This window comes from Vicia villosa, linkage group LG1, assembly GCF_029867415.1.
Source record: "Vicia villosa cultivar HV-30 ecotype Madison, WI linkage group LG1, Vvil1.0, whole genome shotgun sequence".
Classification (NCBI taxonomy): domain Eukaryota; kingdom Viridiplantae; phylum Streptophyta; class Magnoliopsida; order Fabales; family Fabaceae; genus Vicia; species Vicia villosa.
Window position 1 is genome coordinate 149,806,866 of NC_081180.1, and position 16,842 is coordinate 149,823,707.

The 16,842-nt window shown below is 33.5% G+C and overlaps 1 protein-coding gene across 1 annotated transcript; it reads right to left on the reverse strand.

Annotated features, from left to right (window-relative positions):
• Nucleotides 1–675: 675 nt before the first annotated feature.
• On the reverse strand, nucleotides 676–1,850 carry LOC131657223 (zinc finger BED domain-containing protein RICESLEEPER 2-like). Its single transcript, XM_058926687.1, has 3 exons — nucleotides 1,737–1,850; nucleotides 959–1,445; nucleotides 676–917 (listed from the first exon to the last, which is right to left on the reverse strand). The coding sequence occupies exons 1-3, from the start codon at nucleotides 1,848–1,850 to the stop codon at nucleotides 676–678; spliced, it is 843 nt and encodes a 280-aa protein (XP_058782670.1).
• Between the last annotated feature and the right edge of the window lie 14,992 nt (nucleotides 1,851–16,842).

The window sequence follows — 16,842 nt, forward strand, 5'->3', positions numbered from 1 at the left end:
GGCAAAGGCAACATAATTGAATCAGAAACAATTCAGTCACACAAATTTTTTCTTAGAAATCATCACAGGCAAACAGGCAACATAATTGAATCAAGATACAATTCAGCCACAACAAATTGGCCTCTGAAATTATCACAGGCAGACAAGCAACATAATTACATCAGAAACAATTCAGTCCCACCAAATTTTTCTTAGAAATCATCACAAGAAGAAAGGCAACATAATTGAATCAAGATACATTTGAGTCACAATAAATTGGCCTTAGAAATCATCACAGACATACAGGCATTAGAATTGAATCAGACACAATTCAGTCACACAAAATTGGCCTCATAAATCATCACAGCAGACATGAAAAATAATTGAATCAGAAACAATTCAGTCACACAAAATTTGACTCATAAATCATCACAGGCAGACAGGCATCAGAATTGAATCAGCAACAATTCAGTCACACAAAATTGGCCTAATTAGGCAATATAAAGACTAAATCATCAAATAAAGTTGCAACCTAACTAGGCAACCTAATCAAGCAACATAATTAAGAAACCTAATTAAACAACATAATTAAGTAACATAATTAAGCAACATAATTAAGCAACCTAATTGCCTCAAAATTCATCACAGGCAGAGGCATGCATCAGAAATCAAGGTTGAAATCATCATACCTTGTATCTAGAACAGCACAATAGAAATCAATGTGTTAGACTCGGACCAATATTTGTCATATTTCACCTTCATCTCATTAGCAAGGGCCTGTGGATGGGGATTATTAGATATACTTGCAGGTTTATCAAGTAAAACCTTAACCCTGTACAACTCATCCAAAAACAAGTTAGCAGTAGGGTAAGATGTACCACTAATAATAGAAGTAACATCAGCAAAAACTTCCAAAAACTTGCAAATATCATGAACATCTTCCCAATCATTTGCATCAGGAAAAAATTTAGAAATGCACCATTTTCTTCAGCATATCTAGGCCAAACATCTCTGTAATGGTATGCAGTGGACAATATCAACCAAGTGGAGTTCCACCTAGTCTTAGTACCCAACATCTGTTTTCTGCCTTCAAGTTGCAACTCATCAATAAATTTCTTGAAAGCTTTGCATCTAGTTTCAGAATTTAACAAGTATTTGACACAATTTCTTATTTTATCAACAGTCTCCTTAATCATATCAAGACCATCTTGAACCAGCAAATTCAAGATGTGTGCACAACATCTCACATGAAACAACTTTCCATTCAGTGGTAGATTTCTCCTACCAGAATAATATCTCTTCAACCTAGCAATACAATTATCATTTGCACTAGCATTATCAACAGAAATTGATATAGCCTTATCCCTTATACCCCAATCATCCATCACTTTAATCAACTCCCTACAAAGAACCTCCCTAGAATGTGGTGGTGGCACATTCTTAAAAGGCAAAACTCTTTTGTGAAGCTACCATTTTGAATCAATAAAATGATTATTCACAGTCATGTATCCAATTTTCTGCTCACCAGACTACCAAAGGTCAATCGTAAGACTAATTCTATTAATCAAAGACATAGATTTTTTCATCTTAGCTCTGTCAGCCTCATAGAATGTCTCATAGTCAAATTTCACCTGTTGCCTAGTGATCTTTTTATATTAAGGGTAAATTTATCTAATAAACTCATTAAAGATAACACCATCCATAATAGAAAAAGGAAATTCATGACCTAAAATCATATGTGCAGCAACATCTCTAACCCTAGCATGATTATAAGTCCAAGTTGCAATACTAGGTGTACTATCATCACTACCACCACCTATATTTAACCTAGACTGTACCACGTCTTTATCAGTATTACGTTTCAACCTCATATTTCTTTAGACACAAGCCTCTAAGTACTTCTTACCATTAGAAGTGCTTTTCCATCTCGCATCATAGGTCTACAGCTTGCCACACCATTTGCATTTCCACTTCTTGGCACCATTTGGCATTTCAACAAGAACCATTTCAGTATGAACAACAAATTTCTTGGGACGAGGGGCCTTACCAACATAATTTAAATGACTCTGAGAATTCTGTGCTGGTCAACTAGAGGGGTTTCCCCATCAGTTGTAATTGTATTTTATGTAGTAGTTGTGTTTTGAGTATTGGTAGTGTTGTCAGTTGGAATAGGAACTGGATGTTCCATCATGTCAATCATCTCTCCAACCTCTAAATTCCTCCATCCATGGTCTCCTCTTCCCCATCCAAATCAAGCAACATATTAACATCAATAAGACCGGCCATGGTTTGAGGAGGAGTCAGTGAATAATCTTGAAAAGACATGGCATAAAATAAAATATCAATCAAACAATACAACAATCTCAGCAACAAAATTAATAGCAGGTCAAAGACAACCTCAGCAACATAAAATAATTATAAGTATTTACTAAGAATCAAATCAAACTCACGTTCAAGTATACAGCCTCTTCGATAAGAATAATTAAATCAAATCAAAATCATGTTCAAAATCAATTACTCAAAAACCCTAGGTCAAAATCAAAACCCTCAACAACACAGAACAATCTCAAATTGTAACAAAAGAATTATTGTTATCGCAACAAAAATTATGGCAAAATCTAGGTAAAACTCACTGAACTCTTCCATTTAGGTCAAAATTGAAACATTGATTTGTGTATCAAACATGCAAGCAAACAAATAATCTCAGTAAGATAGAAACATGCAAGCAAAATAAATATACATACAAATACAGAAATAAAAAGGAAGGAATTTTATAATACATTTTAGGAACGACTTCGAGTTCAACGATTCAACCTAAGAATCAAAGTTTCTAACAAAGAAACACTAAGTAATAACAATCAACAACGTAAAATCAGATAGGGTTAGGAAAAGAGACAGATGGATGAGGAAGTGGGAAAGAGGGATAGAGACGAGAGAGTGTAGAGAGTGACTGAAAGGGAGTGAGAGAAAAAATTTGACAAAAATGAATGAAAATAACTTTAAATAGGAGAAGCTACCGGGTACTCGTTGGATAAACGGTTCGGTTCTTGCTTCGGGCAACAGATGAATTTTTTATCCAGTACTGGTCCAATGCTTATTCCGGTCGGTCCATTGGTCCAGATCTACAGGTCTGGTTCTCGGTTCTGCAGGCCTGTTTTCGCTTCCCCTTTAATCCTTGAACTTCAGGTAACAACATAAAGAATCTATTAGTTTTAGACTAAGGTGTTCGTAAGAGCTACTTCCCTTGCCTAAATCCCTATTAGTTAGTCGGGACTGGTCCTTCCCTCGATATTACGCTCTTTCTTTTTTTTTCACGAGTTAATTTATCCGCCTACTAGCTGTACAGGAAAAGGAAAGTCTACTTACGAGATTGACCGACTTGCTTCCAACCCGAGTTCCTCCTATAACATCCCTAGTTATGACCTCTCATACAATTTAAATAAAATTTTAATTTTTATTCAATATTTTGTTTATTAGGGCCCAACATTAAAGATTAGATCAGGGCCTCAAAATTATTTGGACTGGCTCTGAACTCAACTATATAACAAAAGGTAGCAATTACCAACTTTAGTATAATTGGTAACAAAAAATAAAAGACTTCGCTATAAAAATGATCGCCTATTTGTCAAAAACTTAAGACAAATATACAAACAAATCAACCAAAAAGAAGAGAAGAATGACAATATTTAATAGAAATTTATCCCTGAGCGAAGAGATATTCAACACAAAATTATATCTAAACTATTGTTGCATAACATAGAGAAAAAAGAAAAACAAGCTCAATGTCAAAAAAATATGAGAGACTAAAAATTTCACACAAAAAGGACGGGTGAAATCATACAAAAAGGAGTGACCACTCTTTACCAAAACATGCAATATTCAAAATAAATCTACACCTAAGAGCAAAATGCATGAATATCATACTTCAAAGTAACAGAGCCATTCATCTACCACTAAGTGCATTCCTTATTGTTTGTATTGTTGACCTTTCTCGTAATCGAAAATTCGAATATGGAATTGGAAAATGAAGTTTTGCATAGTGATAGATCTGCAAGTGCACGACTTTATCACATTTAATATAAAAGATTATCGATTTCACAAAGATCAATTGACAACTACCGTTCTCTACTACTATGATGTTTATCTAAGACGATGCAAATAGCAATGACCTAGATTTTAAAAATTAATAATGACGAGAGACTGGAATGCAGCTCTCATAGATCGTTGTCACTCACAAAGTTGTATCTTATAATTTATAACAAGAAAATATTTTCTTATTCAAAATGATTAAATTAAATATACTGCCAGCTTTGAGCGTGTACAATGTCGGATTTTGAACCAGTAATCCAATCGCCGATTTTGTGTGAATACAATTACAACTCTGAAATCTTATTTGGAATATAATCACTTTTTACTTAAAAAATTGCTTTTAGTAGAAAAATTAATTTAAAGGTACTCTCCGCATTAGCATGACCGATACTGAATTTTAAGCGTGTAAGCCTAGGCACTTGCGTGTCCGCTTAAAAATCTTAAAATCACCTTTTTGAAACCTCTATATTTCCAAATTAATTAAAAAGGGTTTTGCAGTATTTAAAATTAAATCCTTAATTTTTCAACTTTCATATAGACAGGTTTTACTATTTCTAATTTCAAATTGGTATCATTATGTTTCTGCTTTCGTAATGAATATTAATTATAAAAACAAAAAAATTTCAAACCTAAAAGCAATTTTCATTATAAATATTAATTTTACAACTTATTACAGCAGCGTCGATGAGACAGACCTTACATTTCAACTTAGTTGATTTCAACTTAATTGATTTCAACTTAGTTGATTAAAGTTGACAAGGTAAAGGTAATAACCTAATAGGTTTTATTCATAACATACATGAATATGACAACAAACATTAAATAATACATACTAAAAAGTACAATAAAAATACTATAAAATATAGAACCTAAAAAATAAACTTTAATATAATAATAAGGAGTTTGGCTAGTTCCTCTACATTGTACTAAATATTGAACCATACAAGATAGAGTAACTGAACAAGCAAAAACGATAGTAAATTCAAAAATCAATAAGGATTATTTGTTTTTCGGATACATACAAGTTGTTAATTTGAAATACATATTACTTTTCGTCATCAGAGAGACGTTAGGACATACTATTATGATGTATTGTTCAAATGCAAAAACAAGGTATGTTTATTTGATGAGTGATATTAAAATAAGTGATGAGAATAATATTGTTAATATTCTTAACTAAGTTTACTTGATTAGTGATATTAAGAGAAAGAGGTGACATTAAGAGAAAGGATATATTTAGTAATGTTGTTATTATTTAAAATAAAATACCCGGAACAAATATTTATTATTAATAAATTTTAACAAAAACTATATGACACGTATTTATAATTTATCATTGATATAAATAAAATACATTATAATGATTTATTGTTGATTAATATATAAAAAATACCCGCGACTTATTTGTTATCCAAAATAAATGAATAAATAAAGATAAATATGTGTTTTTGGTATATTTTTTTTATTTAAAATAGACAAATATTTGTCACTAATACTAAAAGAAACACTAAACAAATATTTGAATTATGAATTTAGGCTTAAATACACTTTTGGTCCCTGTAAGTTAGCGAGTTTTTTATTTTTGTCCCTGTACATTATTTTTTATGGTTTGAGTCCCTATATTTCACTTTCGCGTTCGTTTTAGTCCCTAAAATCAAAATCTGCAGGAAAATCCGCAGGAAACCTGCAGATTTTCCTGCGGATTTTGGCATTAAGCACTAAACCTCAAGCAAAAAGTAAGATATAGGAACTCAAACAAAAAAAAAACTTACAGCAACGAAAATCAAAAACTCGCTAACTTACAGGGACCAAAAGTGCATTTAAGCCATGAATTTAAATTTGTTTTAAATTTATAAAAGTTAATCTTAATAATATTATTACTTATTTTTAAATTTATTATTTAATTATTATGTTATATTAATTTAATTTAATGTATTATATATTTTATATTTACTAATACTTAATATAATAATAATATTTATAAAAAACTCGAGTGTTTGTTTAATTTATTTAAAGAGAAATTACTAGTACTAGTATTGTGACATTTTTTTTTTAGTTTGTAATGCAATACTCATGACCAATCAAATAGATTATTAACTTAATTTTTTTTAATACTGTATTAGCGGGTCTGATAAAGAAGGAATTTGTGTTTTAAAAATGAGAAAATACAAACAATAATTTTTACAGCATTTTTTAACACAAATTTTTTTTAAAACTTTGAGAATGCTTGGAAAGTGGCCGTTCGAGGTAAACTTAAGGCATTCCAAATCAAAATGCATATCTATCATATAAGAAAATTCAATGTTCTTTAAAAATCTAAAATGCCCTTCTAGCTCAATATTAGCCACGTGTATAGCTTAAACATTCAGCACTATGTTTTACAATCCATTTTGTGTTTGATTTCAACAACTCCCTCTACTATGGTTTCAAAAACTGTTTCTCTTGCAAATTCAAAAATGGTTCCTCACTCATTAATCTGCATGCCCTCTCTTTCTCGAACTCGTCCTTGCTCTCTTTCTCCATCTCTCTTGCTTACGGCTTCTTCTTCCTTACCCTTCTTCTTCTTCTTTCTTACCTCACATTAAACCTAACTTTTTGAGATATCAAACCCACTGCTCCAACATCAAAACCAATGCACTTCCACCTAATACTCCTTTGTCATCCGGTTCGATTCCACCGTATGTATTTCGCCACCAACGTTGCTATTTGCCTCAAGGCATGTTCAATGTTGAAGATTTAGTGTTTTAGGGTTTATATGTTTTATTTATTGAGGGTTTTCTTACGATGTTGATTTTCTAAACTGTGTTGTTTTAGGCTGAAGATGATAAACCTGATTTTATTACAAGGATTGTTGAGTTCTTCGAATCTGAAGACAAAGATCTATCTTTTACCGCTCAGTGGTTTTACAGAGTCGGAGATATTGTAAGATTTTTTTAATTGTTTTTTGTGTAATTGTTTTTTGTGTGAGTGTTTATATTTTTAGGATCATGTTTGATTTTAGAGATTTGAATGTGTGTTATTAAGATTCATCCGGAGCTTATTGACAAGGAGATTGTCTTCATATATGGTGTCAAAGATGAAAATCCTCTTGATTGTATTGTGAGGTAAGTGAAGATTGCCCTAATTTTACTCCTGATGTAAGTGTTGTTTTAAAGCATTTGGTTTCAACCGCTTCTATTACTTTTAATTTTCTTCATTCAATTTAGTTTTTTCTACGATTCTAAATGTTACTCTTTTAGAGTTTTGTTTATGTATACTATTAAATGTTTGTTTGAATGAAGGGAACTGGAGTAACGCCGACGACTACCAGCACAATGAAAGTTGAAAAATCCTTTCACTATCCTTTGGAAAAGGAAGAATCTTGTCTCTTTAAATCCTCTGTGATTTTAGCGCCGATGTCAACGCTGAAGATCGTTGGAAGAACACCGTAATTTGATTCTAATTTTCTTTTGGCTATGTTGTTTGATTGATTTTGAAACTAAATTGAAATTGAAATTGATTTGATTCCTTATATTAAAAAGGTTGTGTTGGAATGTCATGATGAGGTGAAACCTACAGGTGATGAGAAAACCGATTGTCAAATGAACAATTCAAATACTAAAGAAGAAATTGAAAAAGAAGTTGAGCCAGTGGCAAGGAATTAAAATGATTTTATTTTATTATTTGAAAAGTAAAATGTGATTTTTTTTCCTTTCAGAGAAGTGTGTTGTGTCAAATTGGCTTATAAGTCATTTGTGTTTATTTGTCAGGCTGAATGCTCAAGGTGATTCATTTCAAGTTATCGCTTTGATTTTTATTTTGTTTTTTGAAGACTTTTGTTTCAACTTATCTCTAATTGTTCCGTGTGTTTGTTTCCTCCAGCAACTCATCTAGATTGTAAGCTTTCCGTTAATTCATCTACAATTCATTATCATCAATTTAGGTGCAGTCAAACTGAAGCACTGATTATTGATTTTTGTTGATTCTGCTTAGGCTAATCCATCTGTAATTCATATAATCTGTTTACAACCTTTAATGTAAGTGACAATTGCTATCATGTACTTTATCACCATAGTGTTTTTGCGGTCATTAAACTAATTCATTAAACTAGGTTTGGTTTTTGCTGTTGGTTAACTTTTGAGTGTTCACGTTATCATCTTCATTTATTAGAGTTTGGCCTAAATTGCAAACCCTAATTTCTTGAGAGAGTGTGCGTCATCGGAAATAGAAACTGGGAGATATCAAGCTAATAACTTTTGTATCTTTAAATTTATTTTATCTTTTGATTTTGCACAATCGATTTTGCAGCCACAAGTCAAATCTAATCGGGGAAGGAGGAGGATGCTATAACTATTAATGTAGAAGATCACAATGTTTGAAAATGTAAGTTATAAAACCTGCTCCTTAATTTATATATATTTTTAGTTATTATGAGTGCTTTGCTGTTGGAATATACTGCATAGGACCTTGCTCATGTCAAAACTTCTTAAATTAATCTATCAATGAAGATAAACTCCTGGAAGCTTGCAATATCATTTATCTTTGTTTAACGTGCTTTATGGATTTAGGAGCATATTCTTATTCATGGAAGTATGTTTTCTTATGCTCACAATGTTGCTCCAAAAGAAAAATATATTGCTTTTGTTTCAACAGAAGCATAAAGTGATCAAAGGATGGGAGCAACAAAGGATTGTACTTTGATTTAATGTCTCTATCTTATGTGTTGTTATTTCAGATTCCAAATCGTGTGGCTATCAAAATTGCCCTTGAACTAAAGAAGCTGCTCATAGACAACAGCCTTTTAGATGTGTATGCTACTGCCTATCTATCCCCTTTCTCTTTTTGCGATGTTAAAATTTCATTTTTCCTTTCATAACCTTGATGTTAATCGAGTTAGTTTAAAAATATCTTTCATTGTTGTTTCATGCTTGCAGCTCGCAGTCTGATTTGGATGCCAACCTTTTTAAGGTGCGCCAAAGAGGTTTCACTTTTTCAATAGCTTCTTCTTTCGAAAGTTAGTTGATTTAGATAAAGATCCTTCAAGTGCTTGTGATGGCAGAGCAAATTTTCAATGTGTATGTAAATGGACAAGGAAAGTTTACATTTTTGAGAAAGATTATATCGTGATTCCCGTAAACTACAGGTAAGAGCCTAAAACAATATTTTGTGAGGAAATATGGTTTCTACAACATCTTAAGAATTATTTATGTATGTTGATAAATTATTTATGACAGTCTTCATTGGAGTTTGATTGCCATCTATCATCCTAGGGAAGTGTCATTCTTCAGAACGCAAGATATCTTTCATTTAAGTTGCTATTTTATGGTTTATTTGTAACTTGGTTCTTGCAGACCTATTTCGACGAAGGGGAGACCTCAAAATAGAATTTGCTACATAACTAACAAATAGAATTTAACTTGGTATGCCTGTCATCGTAGTTTGTTAGCTATTCCTGCTCCAACTTAACCAATGGAGTCCGATATTTGGTGGTGATAATGAACAGAAAGCGCGAGCTCCTGTATCTTGTAGCAACGAGCAAAATATTTTTGTTTTAAGTTATGAAATTTATGAACTTAAAATTACAAGTTTACTCAATTTTTGGAACAAGATCAACTATTGAACCATTTGGGTCATTTGTATCTAATCTCTTCACGCGATGGGGTGACTTGGATATTTCAATTGAGTAATTAAATGGCTCCCGTATTGCATCTGTTGGGAAAAAACAAAAACAAATGTTGCAGGTAAATTTCCTAAAAGTTTTGAGAGTGAAAGGTAATTTCTTCTAATTTCATGTAGACTTATGTCTTGCATTTTGGTTAATCATAGCAGTAGAGGTTGTATTGTATCAAATTGTACACTAATTTTTATTCATGAAGCTACATCGGGTTTGGATGCCCGAGTGGCTGTTGTAGTTATGCATGTTCTGAAGACTGAAGTTGACACCGGTCGGACCATGGTTTGCACCAGACATCACCCAATCATCGATATATTAGAAACTTTTTATGAGGTGGAAACCTACAAAAGAACCGAGCCAAATGAAACAGATGAATTATAATTTTCTTAATAAGTAGAAACCGAACTCGATAAAAAGGAGAACCACTGATGGATCTTATGTTATACCTCTTTCTTATCATTCAAGATAATGATGCCAACTCTTACGCGATGAGAAGCATTTGATGGATTGTGCAGCCTGTTTTAGAAATCCAGTAAACTAGCATTACATAGTTTGGCTCAGCATGGTGATACCAGAAACCTTCATGCAAGATAGAAAAATACAGCATATATATATATATATATATATATATATATATATATATATATATATATATATATATATATATAAGTGGCTTTTATAAGCTTTTTAATATAATTATTTAAGTGTTTATGTAATAAGACAAGTCTAGATAAGTTATTTTATTTATAAAACCATCATTGTTATTTTGAAAGAACTACATATCCATGTTGTGACGACACATAATTCTTATGACATGTCCATAACTTTTTTTTCAATTCATAACTTACATGTAATTACTGGCTTCCCACTCAGTATTCATACCTTTCAATCATTCATATCAATAGATTACATTTTTGGATTTCATGACTGAAAACTTATAGGTTCATATATTTTATTGTAATGTAAGGAACCTTTTATTTTAAGCAAAATAGTTTACAGTTTTTACATTATAACTTAAGCTTTTAAGAATGTAGAAAATTCTAGACATTCTCCAAATTCAAACTTTTTATAATAAAGTGTGATTAGAAGTTTCATTCTTGCTATTCCAGTTTTACTAAATATTTAGTTGAATCTCTTAAAAAAAAGTGCTTTGCTTTACCATTGGAATATTGGGTTATGTAAATTATATAGACATGATTTGTATTTAACTATAAACAAAACACATAGAGAATGATTTGCTTAATTATATTAATACTATCTCGGTTCTCAACAAGCTATATTTGAGAATGGAAAATATGTTTTTTTAAATATAGAGATTCAAACATCATATCAATCATTTAATTTTAACAAGATCATGAATTTTCTGATTAAAATATTAAATAGTAACGGAACATGAAGTTATGATCAAAATATTGAATATTAACGGGAACATGAAGTTACTAATCAAAATATTGAATATTAATGGGAACATAAAGTTAGTGATCAAACTAATATTTGTACACAGAAACATGAAGTTATTGATCAAAATATTGATTATTAACGGGACATGAAGTTACTGATCAAAATATTTTTTTATTAATTATACACGGGGACATGAGGTTATTAATCAAACTAATATTTATACACGGGAACATGAAATTATTGATCAAGATATTGATTATTAACGGGACATGAAGTTACTGATAAAAATATTTTTTTATTAATTATACATTATTAGATTTTACAGATAACCAAATATTTTTCTATTAAAACATATATATTTGAAACAAATGCGCGTGCCGTAACAAAACCCGTGCTTTACTAGTTTTAAAGATTAGAAAAACAAAACAACTTTTATTTGAGTTTAAAAAATATTGGATTTCTTCTTTGTCTCTTAATAAGTTAAATAGTTATATTAACAAATATACATAATACAAAATTCACTTAACAACCTAGCAATAAAATTTATATTGTATGTAAATCCATTTGTTTAATAAATTTTTGTGCTAAATAATCTTGAAAATTAGGAATAATGAAGAAGGTTCAATTGATTTAAAGAATGGTATATAAGATTAAAAAAATGTATTGTATTGACTTTGTATAGACAATTTATAGAATTGAGAACTTGAGAAAATATGGTTAGAAAAAAAGATAAGGAATTTTCTTTGTATTAAAGAGTTTTGTGTGAATGGGTTATGTTTTTCATTCGCATTGTGTTTGTCTTGGATATTAGTTTTTAGGGAACGCTTGGATTGTGTGATTCACAATTTTGTTGTTTCTTTCTTACTTTTGTGTCATTGATCTTACCTTCTTATTCTAATTAGTGTCTGCATATTGGATTAGTATCATAGAATTTTAATGTTGGGTAGATGCTTTCTCATGTCGGATTTTGGTCTTTAGGAATGATCGGAGTAGGTTTAAGGTGAGATTTGTGTGAATAATAACTGTATTGTTACTTTATTCTATTTTATTATTAAGAATATTTATTTTATTTGTAGATTTTCATGAAAATATATCCGCAGGTATATCTGGGATTTTGCTGTTAATTAACAATCTAGCCATTATTAGAATAGTCCACCATACTCCCTAAAATGCCCTTACATGTTCAAAAATTTATCCATCAAAAAGGATACATTTGTCTTATCATAAACAACAAATAATTCTTATCTTTACAACATATCTCATGTTGTCACCTGTAATAAACCAATGGACCATTAATAGTACCTCTAAACATATCTTTTGTTTTCTCTTGGCCCCCATCGTGTTGGTACTTTCACACACTTCCTACAAATTTGTCTCTCTCCCGAAGCTCACTCTCTCTCAAAACATAACTGCATCTCTCTCTCATTTCCTTCGAAATCAGGTATATTTCTTCGCCGTTTCCCTCCCTTTGTTTGCTGCCAAGTTGTCTTCTTGCCTTTGTTTCTTCCATTTGTCACCATTTTCGTGCTGTTGTTCAGTTTTATTCATGAGTTTTCTTGAGCTTTTCCGTTTTTGTTTGATAATGAGATTTCATGAGCTTTTCGTTTGTCTTTGATAATGGGATTTCCTGAGCTTTTCTTTTTTCTTTTATAATGAGTTTTCGTTTCCTTTGCTTGAACTCATTTTCAAAGGTTGAAGCTTTATGTTCCATGAACTTCATTTTCAAAGGTTGACTTGGAGATAGGAAATATGAAACAAATATTGCTTTGTTTGGCTATGGACTATGACTCGGTTTTACTATGGAATGTATTTGTATTTTGATACAATTTCTTTAATTATGATTATTGAAATTGCCTTAAAAAATGGAAATTGTTGCTTTACTTATTATTTTTCTAAGCTATTCTAAATGAATATTATTTCTTCACTTATTATTATTATAATTTTTTTAGTAAACAAGATATCATATAACCGGAGAATTAAGGGTTCTCCAACCTGTTTACAAAAGGAACGGCAAAAACGCATAAACACAGAAATTACATCCCAAATATAATTACGATAAGAACCTTAGAGGTTCTTTGACAAAATCGTAAAAGGAATAATTGGAGTGAGTAATTTCTCCGCAAAAAGACCACCTCCAAGCCAAGATTTTGATGTTCCAAGCTAAATCATCAAAATTCCAAACCTCTTCCCTAAAACAAACCCCATTCCTACCTAACCAAATAGCCCACGTCGTTGCCAACCAAATAATATCTACTTTCTTTACATCTACCTTCTTTGATATACAAAACGAGTGTCAATCCATAAAACTCGACAAGCTCTCTTTTTCCTCTATCCCACTCTTTCCAATCCACCCCGCTATATTCCTCCAAATATTCTTTACAAAAGAACAAGCAAAAAAAGAATGGTCTCTATTTTCCAAATCCCTCATACAAAAGGAACACTTTAAATTATCAAGAGAGAAAGGGATACCTCGAAGCACCAATAGGTCTTTTGTTGGAAGCCTATTAGCAAGAAGCCTCCACGCAAAATCTGTAATCTTGAAAGGGACGTTCGACTTCCAAACCAACCCCTTCGCCTCATGAAATCTACAAAGAGGACCAAACGGAGCACGCTTGCTAGCATACTCCGTATAACACGATGCAACCGAAAAACCTTCACCGCTATTGAGACTCCATTCCACTCCGTCCTTGTCCTCCCCCAAATCCCCAAAATCCACCAACAATTTCCTAATATCCTCCCATTCGGCCAAAATAGCACCGTTAGACAACAAGTGCTCCTCTATACCAAGATCCACCCACAACCATTTACCATCCACCCATCCACCCATCGCGGCTACCGCTACCCCTTTCAACGCCGAAGCCTCAAAAAGGGCCGGAAACTCAACCTTCAAAACCATCCCGTCCAACCAAACCGACTCCCAAAAAGGTGTTCGAAACCCATTATGTATTGAAAACCATCACCTTATGAAAGTAACCACTATTAGCATCTCCCTCATTTAACTATTTCAATCTCGACTTTTGAATTATCATATTCTCTTTAATCCTCAAGTTCCTCCAAAAACTAAAATTTGCTTCCCTTCTCTTCTCCACCACCTCGTTAAACAAAATGTCGCCCACCTCTTCCAACTTTTCATCGCCAAAATTAATGTCCCTCACTCCTTCCTCCACTTCCAAGTCAAACCTCCCAAAAACCTCGAAATTCCACTTCTTTAAAATGGGTTTAAGAAGTTTCAACTTCTCCTTTAGAACATAGTCTCCCATCCCCTTCACCTCAAGGCTTTTCCACTCCTTCTCGACGAACGGAAAGAAAGAGTCCAAAGAAAACCATTCATTATTAAATTTAAATGGTTTTGGACCCCAATCAACATTGTCCACAACCAACCAAATAGGACAATGGTCCGAAATGTCCCTTGAGCCAATGAATTGTCCGACCACACTCCATCTATTCACCACCTCATCCGATAAAAGGAACCGGTCGATTCTACTCATGGACTTACCATCTCCACTATACCACGAGAATTTTTTGCATTTAAAAGGAACATCCACCAATGAGCTTTTGTGAATAAATTCGGCAAAAAGATCCACCTCATTTAGATTTACCACCGCGGCCCGCCCCTTCCTTTCTCTACGGTTTTTGATCGCGTTGAAATCTCCTCCTATGATCCATTCCCCGTCCTTAAATTTCTCCTTCAAAGACAACAAATCCTTCCATAATTTTCTCTTCTTCTCGAGGACACACGAAGAGTACACATTTACAATGTAGTACCACAAATTATCTCTCTTAACTTTGATGCCCAAGTAACCTTCCCCTTTGAAACTATTCACCACCTCCACTTTGCCAACCCTCCAAAGAATTAGCATACCCCCCGATAAACCATTAGAATTAGAAAAGGAAAATCCAATGTCTGGTCCACTCCAAAAACTCTTGCCAAAGGAATCCTTGAAATCTTTAATTTTTGTTTCTTGTAACAAAAAGATGTCCGCTTTCCCCTTATTAATTATAGAACTAACCCTCCTTCTCTTTAAAACACTACATCCTCCCCTAATATTCAAAGAGCCGATAATCATCTCAAACTTTTTGAAGACTCCTTCCTATCTAACGATTTCTCTCCGCTATAATTCTCAAGTTTCTCAATCTTACTTGACAAATTATCCCTTCCCTCCGTCTCCGCAACACCCAAAGCAACAATGGCCGCCCAAAGTTTTCCCCCCACACCCCCTTTAAGGAACTCCCATTGTCTACTATTACTCCTCCGAATATCCGATTCCTCCTTGTGAACACCATAAACCTCCGAACTGTCTCCGCCAAAAGAATGGATAGAGTCCGAAACAACACATGGAGCAATATGAACCTACGACCCTTTCTTCCCCACCTTCTTAACCACAACATTTTTCCTCTTACCTTGAGACTTCAAGACAACACCCTTACTGCCTCCATCCACCACTGGCCCACCATTCATCACACCAACATCTAACAAACTTTTATATTTCACTTTCTTCGACTTAAATTTACTCCCAGACCCCCCAAAAGAACAAGGTATCAATGGACCTTCACTATCCATAGTAGCAAACTGTGAAAATCGCTCCTCACCGTCTCCCAACGCTTTCTGCCTCCTACCCACACCAACACTGCCATTGTCCTTCAGTGAGAGAAGCGCCGAATCAAAAGAACCCGTGTTCCTACTCACACCATTCCCGGCCAACCTACTCGTAACCAAACCACTATCCTCCTTCAAAACCGTATCAAACAGGGGCCTAACAGAAGAACCAAACTCCTTCACCGAGTCACTACAGGAAACCGAAGGTTGGTTAATGGAACCTCCCTCTGCATTCTTGACCTTCTTCCTCCCTGCAGCACAAACAGAAGGAACTGATATAGGAGTATCCTCCCTTGGAACACTCACGGACCAATCAACAAATTACCACCAGACGAGACTTCATTAACATACGAAGAGACACTATTTGGAACAACTACCAGACTAACCACTGGGTCTAAGAGACTGCAATTCAAGTTATCAGCCCTTTCTAACACCCCTTCATCATTTAACAAGTTTTCAGATCAAACATCTTCGGGTTCCGAAGAATCAGAGACAAGTATGAGATTTCTGCGTACCTGAAGAGTTTCGAATCGAGCCAATAGCATCCTCCCTTAGAACAAGCGTAACTTCCTTTCCGTCAATCTGCACCATCATAAACTTCTTCAACTCATGAGATAATTTCACTCTCGCCATAAACCTTGCCGTGTCGAAGTTAGACCCAGTCGCCGTAGATTCATCCATGAAAATAAACTCTCTCATCGAATTTGCCAGCTTTACGAAAAAGTCCAAGCACCAAGCGTGCAACGGAATACCGTAAACGCTTACCCAAATAACTCTGCCATCATCAATGTCTTTCTCATTCCACCTTCTGACCTCCGCAAACCATTGCTTCCACCACGTTTCGCCTTCCCCTACAAAGTCCTCAATCACTCCCTCCTCCTCCTCTTCTAATAAACACAAATTTCCCCCCATAGGAGTCACCTTGATATCAAAGAATCCCTCCATCAGAAAGTGAGATTGGATGTTGTATGTCGAACCCAGAATCATCACCACCCCTACGTAAGCTTTCTCCAACCTCTTCCTGTTATCTGGCTGAGAACTATAACAGAAATCGAAAGTGTTAACCACCTTCTCACGTCCCTTTACCAAACCTTCATTCAAAACCTCCACAAAACGTCTCTTC

Bases quoted from the DNA above. Each gene is read 5' to 3' on its own strand.
- LOC131657223 (XM_058926687.1), bottom strand. From the start codon at position 1,850: ATGAGGTTGAAACGTAATACTGATAAAGACGTGGTACAGTCTAGGTTA. The intron at 1,446-1,736 runs GTTAGAGATGTT...TCAAAATGGTAG, and splicing joins GGACTTATAATCATGCTAGG to CTTCACAAAAGAGTTTTGCC. The intron at 918-958 runs GTGCATTTCTAA...ATGATTGGGAAG, and splicing joins TAGATATGCTGAAGAAAATG to ATGTTCATGATATTTGCAAG.